This window comes from Rhinolophus hipposideros (assembly GCF_964194185.1).
Source record: "Rhinolophus hipposideros genome assembly, chromosome: 9".
Taxonomy (NCBI): Eukaryota; Metazoa; Chordata; class Mammalia; order Chiroptera; family Rhinolophidae; genus Rhinolophus; species Rhinolophus hipposideros.
The window spans coordinates 13,829,867-13,856,432 of NC_138055.1; the positions used below are offsets into that span (position 1 = coordinate 13,829,867).

Genomic DNA, 26,566 nt, shown 5'->3' on the forward strand with positions numbered 1-26,566 from the left:
TGGGATTCTGGATTCAAATGTACCTAGTTCAAATCCTGGCTTTGCTGCTGATCAGCTGATTGACGTGGGGCAGCCAGTAGATTACCCTCAGTTTCCTGTGCTATAAAATGCAGCTGTCACTGTGCCTTCTACCTCTTACGGAGGGGTGCTGCTGAGGATTTCTTGAGAAATTGTTGGAAAAGTGCATAGTTCAGGGAGTAAGAGCTCCATAAAGGAGGCTATACCTCAGGACCTTTGCACGTGGCGTTCCCGCTGGCTGGAACATTCTTCTCTCACCCTGCCACTGCCCCGGCAACCTTTCCATCAGGCATGCTCCAACTTACGTGGCACTCCCATGTAGAGACATTTTCTCACCACGTTATCTAAAGAGGACCTAAATGCTCCATTATTCTCTATTTCCATTCTGTTTCCTTCATAACATATATCACATTTAATTATTTTTTGGTTTACTTTTTGTTTTCTGCTGAGGGCAAATACCACTAAGAACGCCTAGTGTCTGGCACACAGTAGGCACTGAAAAGATTTTGTGGAACGAATGGCTGAGATGTGAGTGCCAAGTTGCTTGCTTAGTGTTCCTGGAAGGGACTGGATATTTAGATCTTGGGTTTAAGTGTTTAGGGATGAGATTTTGGCTGGGGGCTGTGTACTCTGAGTTGCTTTGTGTGTGTTTAGGAAAGCTCGCCGGGATACTAAGACATTCCATGGTGTTTCATTCCAGCACTAACCCCAGTTCCTTGGCTGATCCAGGAATGTGTCTGATAGCTGCCTAGTGAAGATGGAAAGGTAGCATTTGCTGATTAAATTACATATTGTGTGTGTGGGAAGTGGAGTGTGTGTGTTTGTGTGTGTGTGTGTGTGTGTGTGAAAGAGAGAGAGAGAGAGAGAGAGAATGTAAGCAGGTGCTTGTAGGCATTGGTGTGGGTGCTTTTACCTGCATTACAGGGTCCAAGGCCTTTCTAAACTGTCTAGAGCCCCAGAGCGAGGCATCAAAACCATTTCTGGTTCCTGATACGACCCAAGACCGGCTCTTCGAGCTGGGACACACGAGCCAGGCGTAAGAAAAGTGGGGGTGATGAGGACCGTGTCTGATGGAGAGACGCTTGGTCCATCCAGGTCATTACTGCCCTGGGGAAAAGTAGCTCTGGGCTGCCAGCTCTTCACATTTTTTCTCATTAGAAAATGTGGGTGTTTAACGGTCCTCTACCAGTTTAAGTTGTTAGTAAGTAAAAAAAAAAAAAAAAAAGAAAAAAAGAAAAATTTTAAAAATTAAAAAAAATTGAACATATGCAAATCAAACAAAAATAAGCCCACACATCTGAGGGCCAGATTTGACCTGTGGCCACCGGTTTGCCCTTCTATTTTAGGATCACTGATATTTTAAGGAATGCTAATGGGCAGACTTAAGAGTCCCTTCCTTAAGGAGCTAAATTAAAAATGCCAACCTTTTTGCCATCAAGTGATAACTCGGGAGTTATAGGGGATCTTCTACTTTTTACTGGATATACTTTTGCTATTTTTGCTTTTGTATATTAAGGATATGTCATTTTTGTGTTAAATAGAACAGAAATCTGGAAAAGCAAAATTGGGTAAATATTTAATATACTTTGTGGCTTTGGACTCTTTTGGATGACACAAACAACGCATCCTCTTTCTCTGTTTGAATCACTGATCTCAGTGTTCACAGCAGTGGGGGTGGGCGATATTGTGTCCCTAGGCTACATTTGGCAGTGTCCAGACATTCCCGACTGCCAGAATTCAGGTACTTGGGGGTTGGGGGTACTCCTGGCATCTAGTGGGTAGAGGCCCAGGATCCTACTAAACATCTACAATGCACAGAACAACTCGCAACAACAAAGAATTATCCAGCCCAAAATGTGGCTGAGAAATCCTGATTTATTTAAGGGAAACACACGCTTGTAGATCTAGGCCATATCTGAAAGGTTAAGGGGCAAGTGATATCAGCAGTTATGTTGCATGCTAGTTGAAATTACTCAGTGATTGGCTAATGTTTTTATTCCTTATTTGTAGACATTAAACATACTAGTGAGAGTGTACTGTTACACAGCCATTCCCCACCCCCCCCAACTGAACCTCTGAGGGGTAGTTTTGTGGATTTGCCCTCATTTGAAGGACTTAGCAGTAGTTACTAGAACATGTAACAACGGACACATACCTGGCAAAGATGATTTAGTGATGTTTGCCGTCTCAGAATTTGGGAAAACCTTCTGGACACTGCAAGAAGAAAAGAGCTAGTGTGAAATATTTGCAGGCTTTATGGTCCTTCTTTGGATTTTCCACGGGCAGATTTCAAAAAGCAGCTTTTTGATTTGCCTAAATTCATCTCAATGTTCTACCCCGTTTTAGGCGCCCACTGGCAAAACCCTGCATTGGAGTCTCTGGTCTCCCATTCAGACAACTCTTTCCTAAAATGGCGATATTTGGGGTACATATTTCAAAGTCTCTCATACGCCACCCTGGGCAGATGTGAGAAACTGTGGTGTCAATCAACCGTGAGTAAAAGCAATTATTTACTTGTCTTTCATTTCGCTCATTGCAAGCTCAATCACTTCTCCCCACAAATGACTGCAGGAATCAAGTGGAAGCTTTGAAGAAGGCCCTTTACAAAGTAGTCTAGCTAAGAGGAAGACCTCATCCAGCCGCAGTGGTGTGTGGTGCTCGGGGTTGCTCGGAGAAGGGAGCCCTGTGCTGCACCTTGAACGTGGCTCTGCGTTCATAATCTGTCAGTTTCATCAAATGAGCTCCATGACCTATTTGTGTATTTTGGTGATGGATCCTGTTTCCTGCGCGAACAGATTGGCTGACGATATGAAATGGGCTGATCTTGTATCTGTGGATTTTGAAGCAGACATGCTACATGCCTGCCCAAGGTCTTCATTTTCACAGAGTCGTTCGGAGTGGCCTGTGTTTCCACTCCCTGGATGTTCTTGAGGTGCGGCGCAGGCTCCCTGGGAAGAGCAGGTGTCCCCAGGTACCCACAGGTCGAAAGTCCAGGAAATCTCCTCTCTGCCAACTTTCAACAGGTTTGTTTTGCCAGCAGAATTAAAATGGGTGCGGGCATTCTTCTCATTAATTTCTGAACTGGTCAAGAAACAGTCAGAAACATCCCTGGGATTATTGTAATTTGTACTCCGAGCCAGCTTGGTTTGAAAAACAGGGCGTGGGGTGGAGGAAAGGGGGGTGGAGGGGACAGATGAACTTCTAATTTTCCAGGCCGATCAATCGTTAATCCGTCTCCTTAATTACTTTTTCTTTAACTTTGTGATGTGGAATTTAGTGCTCGTGAAAAGAAAAGAACTGAGAGCCGTGAAATAAAGCGGGTTTTATCAATAGGTGATGGGCGCCGCAGGCGGCCTCAGAGCCGCTGAAAGGGTTCCCTTCGCCTGTGGAGAGAGGGTAATTTGATCTCCTTCATTTTCCTCGCGGGCACGATTTCGGGCAAGAATGGCAAGCTGTCTTCAAATGGGGCTTTAAGAGACATATATCTCACAACTTTTTTGCTTAAAAATCATTTCATCTTTGTTTAATAGCACGTGAGTCTTCCCACAAGTACAGACACATGGAGACAGAAAGAGGACCAGTTTTCTCACTCAACACTAATGCTGAGGAATGAATGGTGATGCTCAGCGGAGAAAAGAGTCACAGTCCCAATCCCTGTATGAGAAATATTAATTTGGCTTTCTCATTAGACAGGGAATTAAATAGGAAAGCCCCAAAGCTGTTTTCTGTCTCCTGCTACCACCATTCTGTGGCAGGAGCTTTGGGGAAATCTGAGTTTGGGGCTCAGACAGACTGGAGTTTGACTTCTGGTCCTGAATTACCGGCTGTGTGGCTTTGGGGAAATTTCTTTGCCTCTCGGAGCCTCATCTGTAGAACAGGGATACTGTTCCCTACATAATCGAGGTGACATGAGGATTAAATGAGACAAAGAGTATGGCAGTGATGAGCAGAAACTTTGGGGCCGACAGACAAACCTGGGAGCACATGACCTGCCTCTGCCACTTACTACCTCTCTAAACCTGTTTCCTTTCCTATAAAAAGAGGTGTGCCACCTGTAGTGAACATTTTGTGAGGATTAAATAAGTTAATGTACAGAAAAGCACTCGACATAATACTTGGTGCTTTATAGTAACAAACAGTAAATGGTAGCTATTGTTATTATTTTATTAACAACCCATGTAAGATGTTTGGCACTAAAATGTTGTTCTCCTTTTCCCTCTGCTCTCAGACTCACTACTCACGTTCAAACTTGATGTTTCGCAAATTTTCTGGTAGGTCGTGGAGAGCCACTTTTAGCCACTCATCCAGCTGCTTGGCAAACTTCCGGATCACCTGAGTTAAGCTAGAAAGAGAAATGCCACATTTCAGCGCCTCGTGTGCTACCTGGTCCTTCCAATAGGCCCTGCAGGGTCTTATTTCCCCTAATCATGTTTTGGCTGCAACCAATAGATGCCACTCGTAGCAGCAACTTCAGAGATAGGGCTGGCAGTCTGAGTCCTGTGGAGAGCTGGTGGGTCTGAGAAGGGCACCAATAGAACGTACTCTGGTGCCAGCGCTGGTCAACAGGAAGACACGGCATGCACCAGTGTGGGGAAAACCCACTGAAAGGCTTGGTGGCATCCAGAACACTGCCTGTGAGCAAAACACCATCCTTCATGGTTTTTGAAGAGCCTTGGTGAGGGGTGAAAAGGTGGCAGTGGGCCTGAGAGCGCTGATTTGTAATTGGCCTCTTCCCTTCATGCTGTCCAGTGTTGTCCAAGCCCCCCAGTTGGACAGGAATCCTGACAACATACCACCCCCCCTGCCTGCCCAGCCCGGGCCCAGGCTTACCAAACTGCCTCCTGCTTGCCACGAACTGGAAAGCAACAGTGTATTTTTAAACTGGCAAATAACCCTGACACAGACCTTGAAACTATATCAGATTGGAGACTCAAGGACTGTTTGGGGGCAGTAGGTGGGAGGGAGTTAGAGGAGTGCAAGGTTGAGGGGGGCAATAAGTTATAACATGAGATTGGAATTTGGAGCTGAGAAGATATTGAGCCATTTTTCAGGGTGTCACCATCAGAACCATCAGCTCATAGCCCTAGGTCCAGTGTCCTCCACGAAGTTCTCCTCCATCGTGCCAGCCACAGGGACCTCTCCCCATGCTGACACCACACCATCCTGGCCTGCCACCAACACTGCCGACCCAGCCCCGGCTCTGTCTCTCACTGACTCTCCTGTCAGACCATGATCGCCAACTCCTACCTTGCTGGGCAACCCTACCATGTTTCTCTGCTCACACATTCTTCCCTTTTCCATGACAAATTCCATCCTTCTCCATGATCCTCACACCTCCAATTCCCCAGCTCCCCCTTCTCCACCAGCAAGCAGGTGGCATCACCTCCTATTTCTCAGGGAAAACAACTGCAAAGGAAGAGCTTCATCAGCATTCGGCTATGCCCATCGCTCATCTCCCCCGCCCCGCTTCCTGGATAGAATCAAGGAGCCAATCCCTTATCTCATCCCCCTCCTTCCTTCTCAGGAACCTTCCATGCCCCTTCTCCTGCAGATTCCACCTTTCTCTCTCTCCTGGACTATTCCTCTCATTATTTAAATGCATTCAAGAATGGCTCACCTTAAACACCAAAACCCTGTTATTTCCTCACTCTTCAAGCAACCACCCTCTTTCTTCCACTTTACATTCTTCTTCAAAGAGTTGTCTAATCTCTCCATCTCCTTTTCTTCACCTCCCATTTACTCCTGACCTCATTCCTGTTTTTCAATCTGAGCAGCTGTCACCCAGGCAGTAACCTCCATCCATGACACAAACCCCGTGGACTCATTTTAGTTCTCATCTCGCCTGACATCTTGGAAGCATTTGGCTTTGCTAGCCCTTCCTCCTCTTAGAAACATTTGTTTCCCTTGGTATTTGTGACCCCTCTGTCTTCTGGCTGCTCCACCTCAGTCACAAAGCTCAGCCCCTTCTATCTAGCCATTAGGTCTTCCAGTCCTGGGCCCTCTCTTACTGCTCTTCCTTCCTTCCCGGGATAGCTTCTCCATGCCCACAGCTTCAGTCACCACCTACACTCACTTTTACATTTCTGGAGCAGAGGTCTTCAGAACTCCAGACCAGCTGCGTATAGGACATTTAGGCTGTTCTGCTCAGTGTCGAACGAGCAGGTGAGGAGCTGTCCTCCCCAATCACTTGGTTTTCGAGCTGCCTCCCAGCCCTCTCCTCCTCCTTGCACTATCAGATGATACTGACCATCACCCTGCTTCTTGATCTACTTTCCCTTGATGGTGACCACCCTGCAGCTGGACGTTTTGCTCTGCTGACTTATCCTCATCTCCATCCTCGACTCTCCCTCCTCCATCTCACGTCCTAGGCTGGCGCTCCTAGGGTCTGCCCTGTACTTCTGTGGATACGCCTTGTCCTCCCTTTTGTGCAGCTGGCTCTCACATTTGTGGGTACAGCTTCAGTCCTCCTCCTTCATTTCCAGTTCTCCCTTGTGACTCCCTGAATGACCTCCAACAGTGATGCTGGTATAATAGCTGCGAGAACAGTAGCTACCTTTTAATGACCGCAAGGTGACAAGCACTAACCACTTCACACATACGAGTATTTTCTTACTTAATCATCACTAGCAAGTAGGTACTATTGTTAGTCTCTGCAGAGAGGTGAGAAATCAAGGCTCAGAGAAATGATTTTATTTGCCCAAGGAGATGCAGCAGGTAAGTGGAAGAGCCAAGATTCAAGCCCAGATCTGGCTGGCTGCAAAGCCTGGGCTCACCACTGTTATTTTACAGCAGCCGCAGAATATACCCACCCCCACTGTGCATGCACCTTAGATGCCTTGTGACTCCCTTCTCCAGACCAGGGCCTTCTGCTGCGTTTGTGTCAGGGGCATTGCTGTTGCTTTAGTACCTCAGTCTTCTCTTTGCTTTGTCGATATCTTATCCTCCTTGCCCAGCCCGCCACCTCCCGCCCCCAACCTGCTTTCTTCTACTCCACCAATTGTCTAAATAACCACGGTGCAAAGATCTCTTGGGGAGTCACAAGAGGTAAAAAGCCCAAATTTGAGAATGATCTATCTTTCTTATAAATAACGGTTTGTGATTCATGGTTATCTCTATCATATTGTCACATATTCACCAGAAAGCCTATTTCAATATGCTTTGCAAAATTGGAAAGGAAAGGTGGGTGGGTCTGAACTGGTGAGCTGGGAGCTGTGCCCTGGCCTGGGCCTGCTTGGGTTGTGAGAACCTCTAGAGCTGGTTCTCATTTCCACCTCTGGGCAAGCACAGGGCCTGGCACAAGGCACTCAAACAAGTTTTAGGATGAATGAAGGTATAATACTGAGAAGTCAACTGTCCAATGATAGTTGGTCTTTGAAATAACTTTGTCTTCCTGAGTTAATGGAAAAGGCACTGGGTTTACAAGCCAAAGATCACTTTGGTAATTAATTAACTATGTAATTTTAAACAATTGTCTCCTCTGGCAGAACATAAGCTCAATGAGGGCAGGGAGCATGCTTATCTTCTTTAATGATATACTGTAGAACCTAGCACAGTGAGATAATCAATAAACATTTGTTTAATGAATGAATGAATGTTTGACTCCTGGGTGTTTTATTTATTTGCAGGTAAAGATGGATAAGTTATTTCCACTCTTAAGCTTTAATTTTCACATCTTTAAAATACAAGGCAATTAGAGAGAAGAAAGATAGGGGTTCGCATTTCACCCCACAAACTGCTTTATAATATTGATTCCTCGTGAGGTACCATCTTAGTAAAATGAAGGTAGCGATTTAGCCATTATCTAGTTCACGTGATCAATGCACAAGAAAGAATTTAATAACACAAAGCTTAAAGGAATATATATACATATATATATACACACACACACATACACATATACATATATTGTGTATACATACATCTATATTACATATATATATAATTTTGCATATGTATATGCATATACATATGATTATAAAAAATTCAGTCTTAACGTAGAACACTTGAAAAATGCAGAAAAGCATGAGACTAAAATTTGACCATAATTCCACCTAGAGGTAACCTTTGTTAGCCTATTAAGGTGAGCTTTTGTTCTACCTATATGTGGAAAATTGGAAAGAGCATCACTCCCACTATCACAACAAAAAGCCAGATAATCTACAAAATTATAACTTTTCTCTAACCCATCAGGGAGCTGAAGTCACACCACCTCCCTGGAATTCATGAAAAGACAGGTGTCTTCAAAGAGACAAGGACTTGAGAACTGACTCATCTGTGCCAGAGGGAGGAAAGGAGAGACTTCCCCACAACTAGGTAAAAGAAGTCAGCTCAAATTTTTTTAACAAATTGCTAAAGGCCAAATTTCCTTTTATGAAGGAAAAAAAAAAACCCATTGGGAAAATTACTTTACAATTAGAGGGGGAAAGACGTTTAAAACTACAATACAGGGGCCGGCCCGGTGGCTCAGGCGGTTGGAGCTCCGTGTTCCTAGCTCCGAGGGCTGCCGGTTGGTTCGATTCCCACATGGGCCAGTGGGTTCTCAACCACAAGGTTGCTGGTTCAATTCCTCGAATCCCGCAAGGGATGGTGGGCAGCGCCCCCTGCAACTAAGATTGAACACAGCACCTTGAGCTGAGCTGCCTCCCGGATGGCTCAGTTGGTTGGAGCGCGGGCTCTCAACCACAAGGTTGCCAGTTCAATTCCTCAACTCCCGCAAGGGATGGTGGGCTGCACCCCCCCCCCCCCCCGTAACTAGCAATGGCAACTGGACCTGGAGCTGAGCTACGCCCTCCACAACTAGGATTGAAAGGACAACAACTTGACTTGAAAAAAGGCCTGGAAGTACATACTGTTCCCCAATAAAAAGTCCTGTTCCCCTTCCCCAATATAATATTTAAAAAAAAAAAACCCAAAAAACAAAACAAAAAAAACCTAGAATACAAAATCCAGAAGGAAGCCATAAAAACAAGGATAAATCCAACTACATAACTACCATCTGATCCAGCTATTCTACACTTGGGCATTTATCCTAAGAAATCCAAAACACTAATTTGAAAAGATAGATGTACCCCTATGTTCACTGCAGCACTATTTACAATAGCCAAGATGTGGAAGCAACCTAAGTGCCCATTGATAGACGACTGGATAAAGAAGATGTGGTATATTTATACAACGGAATATTACTCGGCCATAAAAAAGAATGAAATCTTACTATGTGCGACAACATGAATGGACCTAGAGAGTGTCATGCTAAGTGAAATAAGTCAGATGGAGAGAGACAACTACCATATTATCTCACTTATATGTGAAATCTAAAGAACAAAACAAACAAAAACAAAACAGGAACAGACTCATAGATACAGAGAACAAACTGATGGTTACCAAATGGGATGGGGATTGGAGAGTTGTGTGAAAGAGGTGAAGGGATAAAGAAGTGCAAATTGGTAGCTACCAAATAGGCATGGGGTTGCAAAGTAGGGCATAGGAAATATAGTCAATAATAGGGTAATAACTACGTACGGTGCCAGGTGGGTACTAGACTCATCAGGGGATCACTTCATAAATTATAAAAATGCCTAATCACTACACTGTATACCTGAAACTAACATAATACTGAATGTCAACTATAATTGAGAAATGAGAAAAATAATAATGAAGTTAAAAAAAGCAAATAAATCAAGTATCTATTTTTTTAGTTAATTGTTTTTTTGGTGGGGGAGTCACTTATGTAACTCAAGCTCCTAGAACTGGACCAGACACATAGGAGGCAATAAATATGTGTTCAGGAAATGAATAACAGAGGCAACGTAAGAAGGGTAAAGAAATGAGTTAATAAAATAAAAGCAGATATTAATATACTAGAAAAAGGAAATGATAATAGCACCAATAAGTATATCCAAGAGCTGGTTTCTTGAAAAAATAAAATTAGGTAACCTAATTACAAAGAAATGTAAGAATACACAACTACACAAACTAAAATGTAGGAAAGCGGAAATAATCACAGACACAAGAAGTTCAGTGAGTCTACAAACCCACACCCACTTTGCTCCACCCTAAGCAAATACATTTAAAGATCTGGAAAAAAAGGATAATATATAGGAAAATATAATTTACCAAAAGTTACCGCAGAGAAGACAGAAAATCTAAATTGACCAATTACTATAGGAAAGAAAGAAGAAAAATTTCAAAAATTTACCCCACAAAACACCAGGCCCAGACGCCTTCAAAGGGGAATTAAGTGTATGTCATCTTCAAGAGCAAATAATTTCAATGCTATTTAAACGATTTTAGACCTTAGGGGAAAAGGGATGGGAAGCTTCCAGATTCCTTTTATGAAACAAACAAACAAACAAACAAACAAAAAACAAAACCCCAAACAAAAACCATGGGATAATTACAGTAGAGGAGGCAAGACTTTTAAAACTCTGATACAAAACCCAGAAGCCATGAAAACAAGGATAAATTCAACTACACAAATATATTTTCTTTATGGCAAAGACAAAAGAACAAGAAAAAGCTATTTGTAACTCTTATTACAGATACATGATTACTATCCCTAATAAATAATGAGCTCTTAAAAAATCAATGAGATAAATATCAACCACCAGATAGAAAGACGGTCAAAGGCTAAGAACAGAGTTCACGGGAAAGAAAATAGAAATCACTCTGAAAGACGTGAAGAGATATTCAATTCCATCCATAATAAGAGAAATGCAAATTAAAAGTTTACTGAGAAAAGTTTGAGGCACACATCCTGTGAACTAGGAAGTCGGCCTTCTAGGAATTTATCTTGCACATACATGCCAAGTAATAGGATGAATGGAGGTTCCCCGCCCATCCCCACCCCCACAAATATGTCCCCCTAGAACCAGTGAAGGTAAACTTATTTGGTAAGAGGGCTTTGTAGGTGTGATTAAATTAAGGCTCTTGGGATGAGAGCTTGGATTAACTGGGTGGGCCTTACACTCGATGCTAAGTGTCCTCATAAGAGACAGTGGGACACAGAGTGGGAGTCAATGTGAAGATGGAGGCAGAGACCAAAGGGAGGCAGTGACCAGCCGAGGAATACCAAGCATTGGCAGCACCCACCAGGAGCTGGGTGAGAGGCCTGGAACAAATCCTCCCTCAGAGTCTCTGGAGGGAACCGAACCTGCCAACACCTGGATTTCAGACTCCTGGCCTTCGGAACGGTCAGGGAACACATTTCTGTTGTTTTACACCACCCAGTTTGTGTGATTTTGTTAGTATCGTCCTAAGAAACGAATGCACTCCACCAGGTAAAAGCATGTACGCAACGCAGCATTTGTGACAGCATTGTTTGTAGTGGGACAAGACTGAAACGTCCAGACAACTGATTAAATTCAATGCAGGGGAACAGTATGCAGGCGTGAAACAAGAAAAAACAACTTCTTTATAGATCAAAGTGCAATACTCTGTGTGACAGTCTCAACAGCAAACAGATGCCACTAGAAAGAGGAGGGCTTTTTGACAAGGGACACATGACAAAGGTGAAGACAGGCCTAGAGGAAGCCATCGGGAGATTGCTTCAACCAGGGATCAGGGGCAGCGGGCTCTCCTCTACCTCCGTGTCCAAAGGACCACCCGGAAGGCAGCAGAACCCTGTGCAGGGCCATGGCCAGCCTGAGGCGACCTCACAGGGAGGGAGGCAGACAGTTAATGTCCTGGCTTTACTCTGGTCCCCACCTCACCCTCACTGGCTGGTCCCAGATTGAAGGGGTGTGGGTGGGAAGGGCCCCCTGTGAGGTGGTCCAGGTGGTCCAGAGGGCAGCATAGAGCCCCGCGGGGAGGGCACCTAGAGGGGCATCATCTCCAAGATTGTTTTTTAAGCAAAGAACAATATATACAGTATGTCGCTATTTCAGTAGGAAAGAGAAAAAGGCCATTACATGTACGTGCATTGGTTACACGTGCCCAGCAGATTTGGACAGACCCCCAAGAAAACGGTTATATCTGATGCTCTGGGGAGGAGACCGGGGTGCCTGGGGAACAAGCATGGGGGAACTTTTCAGTCTGCACCATGTTAGACCTTTTGCATTTTGAACCCTGTAAATGGTTCACAACGTCAACATTTTGATTTATAGTCAAGAATAAGAAATTTTATTTTTAGAAGTCCAATAGTCACGCTGAGAGAAGCCCCCACACAGTGCATAATTATACTCAATACAAGAGAAGCAGGAGCAGCACACGCCGGGGACCCGGCGAGAGGGAGGCGGGGAGAGCAGTCACCCACCTGTCAGGCAAGGCCTGCAGCACGGTGGGCATCAGCACCCCGGAGATAGCCTTGTAGAGGATGGAGTCACAGACGCCGACAATGTTCACCACCGTGGAGGAGCCCAGCACCGGCAGCATGTGGGGCGGCATTCCTTGCCAAAAGTGCAGAAGGAAACTTTGAACCTGTGTCGACCCACAGAGAGGAGAGGGGCCATGAGGTTACACGGGGCCCTGGCAACCGAGCTGTGGGACTGGGCCAGGGCCAACCCAGTCTGCCACACTGTTATCTACTTGCCCTGCCATGGCAGAGGCCACCCCAGCCGGGTGAGTCTTAGGCGGCCCTGGGAGGTCCTCCTGTCCCATGTCTTCCGCGTGCCCACATGTGTGGCATGCACACTGCTGGACAGCCACTCGGCCTGGCAGCCTGGGCTCTGCTGTGCTCTTCATGCTTATCGTGGTCTGGGAGAAGTTTAAGGCAGGGAAGGGAGGATATTGCTTTTTGAAAGCTCAGAGCATTAGAGCTCACTATTCTCTGGGCTTGCTGGGTGCGCTGGGGGCCCTGGGTGTTTTGGAAAGGAAGGGAACAGTGGCGTGTGAGTTGCTGGTAAGGGGAATGCGTCTGGAAAGGGAGGAGAATAGGTGCCACAAACAAATGTCTCCTGAGTCAAACTTGTGCGCTGAAAACTAGATAAAGTGCAAGGGCCTCTTGATATCCAAATTCCTCCGTTTTCCCAAAGAGACCCGGCCGGTTGGTGCCATTATGGGACGCTAGATGTTGATGTCTAGGCAGTAGCTATGTGGGCACTGCCACCCCAACCACTAGTGCAGAGCAGAAATACAGTAGGCTCTCAAACATGGAGTTATTGTTACTAATGTGATGATGGCAGGAACTCAAGCTGTGTTGTTGATGAAGGAATGGTGGAGTGACTGTCCAAGGCAGAGGACCCACTGATGACCCCCCTACACCTGTATCTTTCAGTGTGTGAGCTGGAGGTCAGGAGAGAGGAGGGTGGGGAGCAGAGGGGAGCGAAGGGAAAAGGAAGGTGGGTACCTGGTATATATACTAATATCTAGACTTCAAAACATCTAGACTTTAAAATATCTAGACCTCAGCCAAAACTGAGTGGCTTACCTTAAAGTTTGGGAATAACTGAATTTTTGGGAATTCTCATGGGCTCTACTTGGTTCTTGGATTATCTCCCTCTGTCTCCCTCAGATGGGCACTCTTGCACCCCCACCTATGGCATCATCCTTGTCCGTGTCCCCACATTCCTCCTGATCCGATGCAGGAGATAATTTAGTGCCCCAGTCTCACACTTTGGAGGTGGTACTATTCTTGGCATTGGCTTTATTTATTGAGTGCCTAGTGTATGCCAGGAAGTTTGCATAGGTTCTCTCACTTATTGCTCCTCCTACTACTACGAATCTTCAGCCAGAATCTCCCCATTCTGGCTCTGCTCACTTGTCAAGGAACACCTGGTGGCTAACGGTTGGCCTGGCTAGGCCTGGGATGGCCACATTTCTTGGACGAGGTACTTGCCTTCCAGCGGACCTTCCACTGTACCCTGCTCCCAGCTCGCCCCTGGGAATCCCAGCTGGGTCCTAGACTACCCTCCCTGCCCTTCCAACTCAGGGTAAGAAGATCTGCCTAGATGATTCCTAGGATTTCTTAGATTCTGAATTCATTTGCTTTTCTAAGCTTTCGTTGCATAAAGCCCTACTCCTTTTTTTTTTTTTTTGATGAGCAATTTCTAGCAGAAATTCTGGAAAAGATCAGCGGCTGTGTATGTTAAAATAAATCTGTGGAAAATCAGTGTCTTTCGCAGGCATCTGTCTGTTTCAAGCCTGTTCAAGAAGCACAGGGAGCCCTGATCAATCCTCAGACTCGGGAGGACCCTTTGTAGAGGGTGTACTGTTCAGTTTGGAGCTCCCTTCCTCCTCTGGCATCTTAGATCACTTAATGTCCTGTGATCCTGGCTCCTCGGAGTGAGAAGAAAAGGACAGACGGAGAACAGTGTAAAGCTCGAGAGCCGGTACTTGGGCGTTAGATGTGAAATGGACAGACAGTGTTTATGTCAGGAGGTAGAGCCGACAGGACCTCCCGACAGACTGACATGAAGGGGGACAGAAAGAGAAGAATCAAGATTTATGGCTTGAGCAACTGGGTGGATGGTGGTGGTAACGTAAGACTTGGAAAACAGATCTGGGGCAGGAAGTGAGCGCTCCGATTTGCTCATGTTAAGTTAGACATCAAGTCAATTGAATCTGGAGCTCAGGACTAAACATATGAGAATTATCAGCTTTCGTGCAGTGGAGCTAGAGATGTCTTCCTATTGTTCAGATGAAATCAGATTACTTACATAACAATGTAAGGCATTTAACAAATGGAAACTTATTATTAGACAGAAGGAAGAAGTTCTTAATCTTTGCAAGCATGAGTGGTAAAATAAGCAGAGGCAAATGGTTAAAAATGATTATTTAAAGTAAGTCTACCGGATTATCTATTTCAGTGCCCTACTGGCAGGATTTGATGGACATGTAGACCAGACCTTGAGAATGGAGGGTAACCAGGTCCAAATGCACCAAAGTGGACGAGCCTCGGGGAAAGATGAAATCCAAAGTATAGGAAAGTTTTCCTTAATCTATAATTCTGGGTATAATGATACCCTGGCAACACTGTCTCCCTAGTAAGCTAATCAGGCAGGATGTGTCTCACTCAGTTGGATCAAGGAAAAGGCCATGCCAACCGCTGTTCTCGCGGGAGAGCTGTAAAATGGGGATAATGGTGCCCGGTTCTTAGAACCACTGTGTGGATCTGGCACCCAGTGGGAGGGCGTGAAATAGGAGCCAGTGTTATCATGCCATTTTAATTCAGAGTATTCATAGCTCACTTGTTGACCTACCTCATCAAAGTTGGCTCTTATCACAGTGTCCAGTATTCTCTGACAGTGTGTTCTGTACATCATAATAAAGGTAGAAACCTGTGGGGGATGGGGAAGGTTCAACAATAAAGACACACATTAATACACGTTACCACTGCCCTTGGAATTTCAATTTTCAAGTCATTTATTCCCGGTTGAGGGGATGAAGTTCACCTAACACCTACCCATCCTGCAAGGACCTCCACGACACTCACTGTCATGGGTGACGCTCTCTGACCCTCAGCTCCCTCCTCTGGGCTCCCAGGGCACTTGGGTGTGTTTCTCCATCAGAGCACTCACTCACCCTTGGCATGGAATACACAGGTTTCTGCCTCTGCCCCCATTCTCCACCCCCTGAAACTGTGAGCTCTGGGAAAATAAAATGGAGTATTATTTATACTTGTATATCCAGCATTTAGCACTGTGTGCCTGGCACACAGTCGCGTTCAGTAGGGCTTACTGAGTTAAATTCTCCTCATCAGCTGAGATACTGGAAAGTTAAAACACAGTGTGTATTTATAAGAAGAGGTGCTTTTGCCCAAATCACAAAAGACATTTGGAAATTCTCTAGAATTGACTTCGCAAAAGAATTTGAACTCCAGCTCCTTTTATCCAAGAATTGTAAAGCTATGCTACAGGAAGTCTGTTGAAAAAAAAAATTTGAGGGATAAAATAAAGGTTTACCTGGTTCTTAGATTTAAAAAGCATTCTTTACAGATATTCTTTTTGTTTCAGAACACAGACGTGTGTATCCAATATACACTTAGTTTGCTTATACAAGCATCTAGCCCGCTTGACTGAGCTCCTGAGAGCAGGACTCAGGTCTCATTCACTGCAGCCTCCCAGCTCCCAGCACAATCTGTGGATAGAAGCTCAGTTCCTACTAGGCCTGGGCTGCAGCAAGAGAGGTGTGTGAGAGATGTGATCACCAGGGGCAAGTCCCCAAATTTGTGTTTCCAGTAACTTCCTCCCGACACCCTATGTCCCAAACTATCTGGGTCACTATACCTATAAAATCTTCTTTGTCTGAGGGACTATAATTTCACCATATCCTCTGCGGCACCTGGGAAAATAAACTTTATCCTATAAAAAAGCAACCTAGAGGAGAGGGGTCCTTCCTTTGTGAAATGAGAAATAGAAGGGTAAGAAGCGTGGTACGTCGGTGGGTAAGCAGGTAGATAGGTAGATAAACTTTTTTTATTTTAGAGCAGTATTAGGTTTGTAGCCCAGTTTTGAAGGCAATACAGGGACTTCCCATATACCTCGCACCCATTTACCTCTACTGTTAACACCTTATGTCAGGATGGCACAGTTGTCATGACTAATGAACTAATACTGATATTATACATTATCAACTAAAGTCCATACTTCATTCAGATTTCTAGCTTTATATTTTCAAATTCACCATTTTGCAATTAAAGTGTACGTGTGTGTGTGTGTGTGTGTGTGTGTGTGTGTGTGAGTGTGTTGTGTGAGAGAAAGAGAGAAATCGCCCACTCCCTTCAGATGTGGTCACCTTCTCCTCGGGCAGACTGGCTGGCAGATTCAACTCTTTGACATTTGGAAACTCCGGCAGCAGCGTTCCAAGTTTGGACCGGGGTGAATATGCCACCGTTTGTTTGCTCACTTCTTTCTTGCCCGTCTCGCTCACCCAGGCGGCTCCTTTCTTGGAATACATCACATCATAATATTGGGAGTTTTCCTTCACCGCAATGCCGTAGTAATGGTACCTGGGCCACACACAGAGAGAGACCCGCAGGCATCATTATTAGGTGGGGGTTCCTGAGCCAGGGGTTTCCCAAGGCCAAGGATGACTGGGCCCATCCTCCCTGGGCTACAAGAGTTAACGCTCCTGTAAGGTTCGACATCTCGGAAATCTAGAATTAAACCCAAGTTCCATGCTGCCAGCCATCAATCAAGCAGGTAAAAATAACCAAAATTGCCTCCTACAGAAAATGTTAAGTCAAATACTTTACAAAGCAGAAAGGGGAATGAAAAATTTTCCATTTGTACTTAATCTCTTATATCTAGTGAAATATGATCCCAGGGGTACAGAATCTGAGTTTCCCCTTCTGTGGAGACCCAAGAAGAAAGGTGTGTTTATGACTGCAAACTTTACCACCAACATAAATTCATTTGGACTGTTTTTCTCAAGCAGTAAAAGGTAGTCTTAAAGAACTGCATCTTAAAAAAGATAAATTCAGGGTTTCAAAGACCAGAAGCTTTATTAACTCAAATTGGGCTTAATAACAGCAATATTTTCAATTCAGACTAATGAGGGATGGAGGCTGCATTTTGTTTGGATTTTAGCTATACTCTACTAAACACCTGCTATGTGCTAGGCACTTTGCAAAGTATGCATGTACACTAATTTGTAAAATAACACTATGAAATGGGGGTTATTGCAGTCTTTTTATACATGAGAACATAGAGGCTTAATTTGCTCAAATTTATACAGCTGTTTAGGGGAAGAACAGGTTCTTGAACACAGGTCTGTTTAACTACAAAGCCACCAGGCTACACTGCACGGTGCAAACACTGCACGGTGGGGTTATAAACTTTGACTTTGTCAGCGTCATCTGCGAGGCCAATAGAAAGACAGATTCCTAGGCCCCAGACCTACTGATTACGAACATGGGAATGGGGCCCAAGAATCAGCATTGAAACAAGCATCCCAGGTAATTCTGAGGCCCATCAGTTTGAGAGGGACTAGCCTGCTGGATTAAGCACCTGCATCCCATTCCTGGCTCTGAGATACCCAGTTGTTGGAGGGCCTGTCATTACCTACGACTGAAAAATGGGGTGCCCATCACAGCCAGCTCACAAGGTGCTAAGTGCTTTACACACATTAACTTATTTAATCTTACAAAGCCCCTGTGAGGCTGGAGCCAATTCTTATCCCCATTTTACAGACTAGGGAACTAAGGCCCAGATAATTTAAGTAACATTCCCAAGATCACATAGTGAGTAAGAAGTAGAGGCAGGATTTGAACCTCCAAAGAAAGTGCTTTTAACCACTAAGCCGGTGACTCTCCAACTTTACTAATAGTAAGAATCACATACAGAACATGTTAAAATAGAGACTCCTGGGCTCCACCCGCAAAGATTCTGATTTAGTAGGTCTAAAGTAGATTTTTACAATCACACAGCAATACTAATATAAATAATTCATGGACCTCGCTTTCAGAAATGCTGTATAACATATTAACTATTCTTTTCTACTCATGGAGATATGGTTGGTGATTATTACAACACAATACAAATAAGAAAGCATTTTGAGTTGTGGGAGAGGCTTCACAGGGAGGGGAGAGACAAGCACGCATAACCTTCCCTCTCCCGCCCCCTCTTCCTCCCGGTACCATTCTGTCATATTTCTCCTGAGTGGGCATCTCTCTTCTATCTGAATACATCCTGGGATGAAGAACTCAGACCCTCCGAAGGCTGTCCAGTTCATTTTAGGTCGGTACAGTGATCAGAAAGTTCTCTGTGTGTGGAGCTGATCTCTGTCTTCTGTACCTTCTACTTCCCAACTGTCATAACTGCCTTTCCAACTCAAAGCCAGTCCTGTGGGAGGGGGAGGGGATGGTTCCGTTTGCTCGAGAAGTGCCCTTCAGGTGGGAAGGCAGTTATGACACATCTCCCTAACTTTACAAAGTTCTCCTTTATAATTTCTTAAGAGCAAGATAGTAATAACAATTCAGATCAGACCATTTCTTGATTTTTCAGGTGTATGTTGCTATAATCCACAACTACAGGAAGCTATTGCCCTGATCACTTGTTAATTTTTCTGTTTTGGCTCTGCAGGGCACACCAACACACTCTCCACTAGTCACCCCACACCCTCAGTGTATTCGGTCCAGGGAAATTAGCTGAGGAATTGTTTCTAGAAGGCCCAGGGGCAGGCTGGAGACTAGAGCTTCTTATCACCTTTCGACTGGTTGGAGATGTGACCAACCCTGGAGGATTCTTATGGACAGGAAACAATGAAATTGATTACATGGTATTTCTAAAGAAGTGTTGCCCAACTTGCCAACCTCTAGGCTAAAGGAAAAACAAAAACCAAAGGGGGCTGTCACATGGAGACAGATGTTTATGTAGGATGGGAAACCTTTCTATACTATCTTTACTATTTCTACTCTCAGAAATGGGCAGCAATGTTTTGGAGCCAGTGATTCTCTAGAGACTGTAAGCGGGGGTGGAGGGTGGGCAGGGGGGTGGGGTGGGAATAATTCATTTCCATGCATTCAGCATTCTTCCATCCATCCACTTATCTGTTCAGCCAACACTGTGAATTGCCCATTGCATGCCAACCACTGTGCTACCATTAAACAAGGAAGGACGAATTGGGCTTTTATGTTCACACTCTTACCAAAGCTGAAACCTCATTTTAAAACAGATACTGGAATTTCTCAGTAGAAATAAGATTGGATTTTCAGTGTTGTCACCTTGCAAGATTACGAGAAATTTATTCCAAATGTCCCTCATTCAAAAATGTTCTGTTAAGTCTCTTTGGAACTCACCCCTAGAGCTTCTGAGCCACACACAAAAATGAGTCTCGGTCTTTTCAGAACTTGACCCGAAAGGGTTTCCTCCCGGTTTGATCATCCACTTTCTTTACTTACCTGGGTCCCACAGCTAAACCCACCATTGGAGGAGGGAATGCGCTGCCCAGGAAGGGGAGGAGGGAGCAGTATTGGACATGCTGCTTTTGAATCACTCTTAGTGACAAGTCTGACAAGTCTTATGTGGAGGGTTTTTGTTGTTTTTCTTTTAAAGTTTCAGTATTTTCTAAGTCAGTAAGTGCTGACCTGCTACTCAACATAGTCAACATGTTTAGAAATGCTGCATAATAAGGCACCCTCTAGTGGAGTCACCGTGTACATTAGCATAATAAAGGTTTTAAAAAGTTCTGCATCAAGGAACCTGTTTAACCTAGGGCTCACCAAACTTACATGGCCACCGGACCTTTTTCACAGAATCTATTAACTAACGTCCAACAATTTCTGAAACACCCGTCGAGGCAAGTCTTATAAACCCAGATGTTAGTGCAGCCGGAACAGGAAAGGCAGAAATTTCCCTCCCACTGACTCACTAGGAGACAGGTGTCCATACATCCTTCTCACTCCTCAGAAAGGCCTTCCAGGACTACCCTTTCTAAATGAGGCCACTCCCCTTCTGTTATTCTCCATGACAAACTTCTTTGCCACCGTCTGTCTTTTCTCCGTCTTCCCCACCAGAACATATGCTCCCGGAAGGTGGTGACATGTTTGCTCCTATGTTCCCAGCACTTAGCACCATATACCTGACACACAGAAAGTGTGAGGCACCTATTGTTTGGCTGGTTGACAGAAGTGATGAAAGAGAAGCAGTGTGCCCCATGCACCACGGTATGGCTGGCCCTTCCCACCCCATCTCCCTCTCAGGGTTTAGTACAGGTTGCTCCTTTGCCCGCTAGAAACTATGAAAACAGAGAGTTTGCTCAGTGAAATGATCCAAGTAACCTGGAGATGGTCCAAGGAGCTACAAGGTGCTCCTTTAAATGATGCTCAAGACAATTTTACAAAAACACTCAAAGGCAGGGTGGCACAAAGTCAGATTCCTTAAAGCAGCTGGGCCAGGTGGCCCTGGGCTTTTTAGACGGCCTCTCTCTCCGGGTCCTAGGAGAGAGGGCCCGGCTGTGTAAAGCTCCTTCATGCTCTGGCCAGGCACAGATTTCCTGCCAGGCCTGTGGACGGAGCTCAGGATGGAAGGCCTGGGGTCCAGGCCTCTGTGGGTGGAAGGGCTTTGGTGCTTACTTGGACTGTCCTCGGGTCCCGAGTCTTCTGGTGGTTAACTGAGGAAACTGCTGCCTTATGATCTGGAAGTCAACAGAAGAAATCGATTACTCGTCGGGAAAAGTTGGGAGCACAGGGACTGAGTTTCACATACAGCAATCTAAAGAAGGGAGGAAACCATACATCCTTGGTTGCAATGACTTACGAGGAGTCCATCGGGACCCCGAGAAGACAGCAGGTGTCAGGGAAGTGGGAAGGGAGCATCTGAGTGATTGTGGGGCTCTGGATGCTGAGGGGTCTCAATGGTGGCTCCGTGCTTCACCCCTCCGACTCACAACGTAGGCAGAGACCGGTGATCCAGAACCCGTCACTCCCCTGCTTAAAGTCCTCCAATGGCTTCCATCACACCTGGAACTAAAACCCACCCCCAGCCTCTGGGACCGGGTCCCCGCTTACCTCCCGGACTTCATCTCCTCCCATTCTCACCCTTGCTCACCAGCTCCCAGCCACACTGGCTTTTTCTTTTTTGCCTATTTCTAAAACACAACCAGGCTTGTTCCCCACTGGGGACCTTTGTATTGCAGTTCCCTCTTCCTGGAATGCAATTCCCCCCTACCCCCATCAGATGGTCACAAGACTGGCTCCCCTTACAACACGAGGGATTTCTGGGGGGAGGTCCCTATGCCCCCTGGGCTTCTCTGACGAGCCAATGCAGAGTCACACAGCAGTCACCATCAAGTGGCCCCGCTCTATGTCTTCTCACTTAGCACTCTCTGAAGGGATCTTGTTCCCTTACCCTGAGTGCTTAGTTTTTGTTGTTTCTCCCCCCACGCCACCTCCACTAGAATGAAAGCTCCATGAAAACAGGGACCTGGCACAAGGCTTGGCACATGAGAAGAGCTCCACTCTCACTTACTGAATGAAGCAAGGAAGCCTGCCCCCTGCCCTTGAGGGTGTCCTTTACTCAGGTGCGATGGAGGATCCTAAGTGCTGTTGCCCAGGATAACCACATCGATTTGCCAGAAACCTGGGAGGAGGCGCCATCTGCCCAGGTGGAAACACAAGCAAAGGGCCTCATCCCTGGTGTTTTCAGCGCTGATGTTTGTGGAGAGGCAGGACAGTGCAGTCCTACGAGAGGCTGCAGAGCTAGACTAGCTGCACTGGATCCAAGCTCAGCCTTTTGTGAGCTGCCCCCCCCTTTAGTTATTTAACATTCAAATGACTCAGTTTCCTCATCAATAAAATGGGAATGATAATAGTCCCTGTTCCAGAATTTTTGTGAAAATCTAAAAAGTAAATGTATGTAAATAATTTGCAACAGTGCCTGGTACTTAGTAAGGACTCAATAAATGTTACCTGTTATTGCCACTGATTGTCCTGATAACTCATTTCCTTTTACTTCCAGGGACTTTTCTCTGAAGTTGAACCAAATTCTTCTAGACTCCCTTCCCTTCTAGTACAGCACCGAGCAGGCACGCGTGGTCAGAGTGAGAGAGGGAGCCTACATGTGTCCTTCATGAGACAATATGTTGGTGCTGACGTCCCACGGGTGGGGCATGAACACCGAGCACTTTCTCAGAGGTGGGGATGAATCCGTTGATCTATTCACACCGTCTTCCAGCCACAATGATACTCTTGCTGACTGATTTTCTCATTCATTCGACATTTACTGTGACCCTGCTAGGTGTTTGAACTTGGATATACTCTTTAACCTCTCTGTGTGCCTAAGATTCCTCCTCTGATATCCAGGGACTCGGGGGTTTATGTAATCCTCTCCTAATCAGAGGAATGGATGATGGTGGCCTCAGTTAAAGTGGCAGCAGTGGGATGGAAAGAAGCAGACAAATTAGAGAGGAACCGAGAATCCAGAATGAGTAGTGTGAAGCCTGACCACGTCTGTGTGTTAGGAAGCTACCTAGTGAAGAATGGGCAGCGTTTCCTCATCTGAAAATGGATGGAAAAAGCTGCATTCCTCACAAGAATGGTTAGAGGATCTAATGAAATAACATCACGATACCACTTTTGGAAGTAAACGGGCTTTAAAATGTTAATCACATAGTGATGATATTGAACAAAATGACGCGATAATTCTGTGACTTTTTGGTCTTTTTAAAAATTATTAGCTTCAGGTGTCTGTGAATTATTTAATGGTGTCACTTTTGTAGGCAAATATCCCTAGTTTCTTTAACCATAACTCCTGTAAGCTAAGGACATGGGCTTCTCACTTTGTCTATGTTTCTCTCAAATTGTTGTGACCTGAAGAAAATGTGATATATTCAGAAAGGGGTCTGACCCGGGGGTCAGTGACAGGGCTCTCTAGGCACTCCGCCCTGTCATGCAGTCTGAGAGCACAACAGGGTTGAGTGGCTTCATCACTCTGGGCCACTAACACTAACCCCTGGCCAAGTATGGCCTCCAGACATTAATCACGTGATTGGTTTCAGAGCCAAGATGAGAAGTAGCTGTTCACAAAGGTACAATAATGAGCAGATATCGATATGCCAATAGAGACTGAGGGAAAACACTGGCGGCACAAAGATGGGGCCAGTAGATTCTTCACGTTGGTTAGAAATGGGTTATAATTTGCATTCTGAGTTTCCTACCTAACCCAAGCAAAGACGATCATACATTAAAGTTACAGAGTCCCAGCATCCATAAGATAAATATATACTCGTTTCTGAGGAAGAGCAGAGATTTTCCTGTATTTCAGTCTGGGACATTTCTGCTATGCAAATGGACAAACAGGAAGGTACCATGTTTAATGCTCCGATATTAGCAGACAGTTTGAAAATGACAATATTGAGTGCTGTGAAAGGTGTGGAAAAACGGAAATACTCATACATTGCTGAGAACATCGTTTATTAGTACAACCCTTCCCCAAAAGCTTTTTCCCAATATTTTTACAACAAAAATATTCATACTTTTTGATCTATTAATTCCAAGGAAATAATCTAAAATAAGAAAAAGCTATGCAGAGGGCTACTAGTGAGAGTGAAAAATTGGAAACAAAATAAATGTCCAGTGTTAGGAAATTAGCTAAATAAATGATTTTATATATATATATATATATATATATATATATATATATATGTATATATATACATATATATGTATATATACATATACATATATATATGTATATATACACACACTCAATAAAATATTATGGAGGCATTTAAAATGATGGTAACAAAACTATGTCACAACCTGGAAAATGCTTGTGACATAATGTTAAATGAAACAGCAGATCTCAAACTACACTTATGCTACGATTATAATTTATGTTTGTACAACTATAGGAACGGAAAGAGAGTATGGGGGAAAAAATGGATGTTTGTTAGGGTAGTGGAATTGTGGGTAGAACCAAAGGTTTTTGTATAACATTCGTGTGAGAAATCAACTTTTTTCTGCAAGCAGAAAAGGATTTTCTTACAAGAAATATTCCTAATTGACAAAGGAAGTTGAAGCTAATTTTGAAAGAAGCACCAAAAATATACTAGAATATTAGAATGGTTCTTTTTCTTTTTAAAAAATAAATTATCCCCTGGTCCCTGCAAAAAATATCTAGATAATTTTTAAAAGCTGCATTTCATTTTTACTTTTATGTTTTTGGCTGCTCAGCTTTATCATTACTTGATTGAAGAGAATGGGCAAAGTTCTGAAATCTTTCTAAGTGTTTATCCAAATGGTGTCTCACATAATGTCCACAAAGCAAACAGCACTGTCTGGCCCATGGCTAAGGTACCAGGGGCCATAAACCCTGGTCTAGAGACGCACCAGAGCCACTGGGACATGAGGACAGGCCTTCTGGAGCTGTCTGTTCTACCTCTATGAGGCAATAAAACGTAACCTTTGTGTGTTTGTATTTCTTTGCATTATGATCTTGAGTTAACAAATTAGAAAATGGGGCCTGTGAATTCGTTGATCAATTTAATTTATGACTCCCTCCATAGCTGATGGGTTTTACTTATCCCTTCTGAATAATGTCTTTACCATCTTTGTGATAGCGTCGCCCTGTACTGAGTCACCCAAGGCAGACACAGGAGGGACTCCACTCTCTGATGCTGCACAACCCATGTCCTGTTGGTTCTGCCCAAGACGTCCCCTGAGCCCAGCCACTTCTCTCTCTCCGCTGCCCTGCCCCAGCACCCCCCGCCCCGTGATCTCTTACCTAGACACCAGATACATACTCCTAACTGTCTGCCCTGCTTCCAGTCTTGCTGAAATCCAAATATGATCGTTTCATTTCCTGTTGAGAACAGTAGATGCCTTCTTGCTGGATAAACTGGATAAAAATCCAGCCTCCTAAGGCTGGTCCACCAGGCCGAATACCCCAGCCTGGTTCTGTGACCCACCCCAGCCGAACACCCTAGCCTCAAATCCTGCCACTCCCCCAGGTGCTCCCTGAGCTCCAGGCAGCTGCTGGCCCCACCACTGCACAAGCTGTTCCCTTCCCTCCCCTTGGAATGCCAAACCGATGCTGCCCTCCAATCACCCGAGGACAGCACCTTCTCCCCTCTTCCTCTGAGCCTCTCCCACTAGCCTGTGAGCCTTCCTATGAAGCCTTACATGCCCCCTGAGTTTTCCTAGTAATTTGGGAAGCAGTGGTATGCAGCGGTTAAGCACACACACTTCAGGGTCCAGTCCTGGCTTAGGCACTGTGCCACCCACTTTACACGTATTACCTCAGTTAATCATTACAACAAGCCAGCTTCCTCTGTACAGTAAACCTGGAGAGGCTAAGTAACCCGCATAAAGCCACACAGGTGACAACAAGCAGTCCTGGGATTTGAAGGTACCCGGTCTGGCTCAGCACTCTACCACAATGTTATGGCCTCTGGATGAATGAAAGTACCCCAAAGCCTCTCACTCCTTCTTTTAACAGCAGACTTTTTTTCTTTTATGTCATACTCCTGTATTTACATGTTAGGTGTGTTTGAGGATTGAAATACTTTCTTGATCCCGTCTATTCTTCAATGAAGATTTCTCTTCAATTCTCCTGACTTTGACATTCTTGGAAATGTTCTGGTGACTTCTGCTAGGAACAGGATCTGAGAGCCCTGTCCCCAGATATGCTAATGCTAGGAGGGAATGAGGGAAACAGCGGAGAGGACTGTCACATCAGCAGGCAGCCTGGTGTCTCCTCTTAGGTTAAATCTACCCCCATCCAGTAAAGTGGAAACACTTCTCCCACTTAATAAAAACATTAACTAAATAAAAGTCATTCTGTCTGGAATAACTGAAGTCCCCAAGTGGACTTACTGAGGGAATAATCCAGATCCTTACCTGTCTACTCAGAGGCCTCTGACAATTCTCCACAGCCAGCGACTCAGCTCAGCCTCCTTTACCTGGAGCCCAAATATCACTGTGCAACTCTACTTTTTGCTTCTACCTTTTCTCTCAAATTTTCCTTACAAATTTTCCCGAGCTCTACTTGGTGTTGATCAATTCTCTGAATGATCCCCGGCTTCCGGGCTCCATGTCTCTGCACCTTCTACCTGCCACTCTCTCTGCCTCCTCAGCACTTGTGCATTCAGACCCCACTACCCGGCATGTACCACCCCTCCATGAACAGCCTTCCTGATGCTCTGACAAGGTAAGAGCTCTTCCTTCTCCAAACCA

At 44.9% G+C, this 26,566-nt stretch overlaps 1 protein-coding gene across 2 annotated transcripts in view; it reads right to left on the reverse strand.

Annotated features, from left to right (window-relative positions):
- The window catches only part of RFX4 (regulatory factor X4), a 139,258-nt gene that overhangs the window by 45,181 nt on the left and 67,511 nt on the right, over positions 1–26,566 (reverse strand). For both annotated transcript variants that reach the window (XM_081060966.1, XM_081060967.1), the window contains exons 5-10: positions 20,966–21,027; positions 16,687–16,900; positions 15,153–15,230; positions 12,269–12,432; positions 4,260–4,360; positions 2,174–2,232 (exon numbers count right to left, since the gene is read on the reverse strand). In XM_081060966.1, coding sequence (XP_080917092.1) covers positions 2,174–2,232; positions 4,260–4,360; positions 12,269–12,432; positions 15,153–15,230; positions 16,687–16,900; positions 20,966–21,027 — 678 coding nt within the window. The remainder of the gene's footprint in view (positions 1–2,173; positions 2,233–4,259; positions 4,361–12,268; positions 12,433–15,152; positions 15,231–16,686; positions 16,901–20,965; positions 21,028–26,566) is intronic.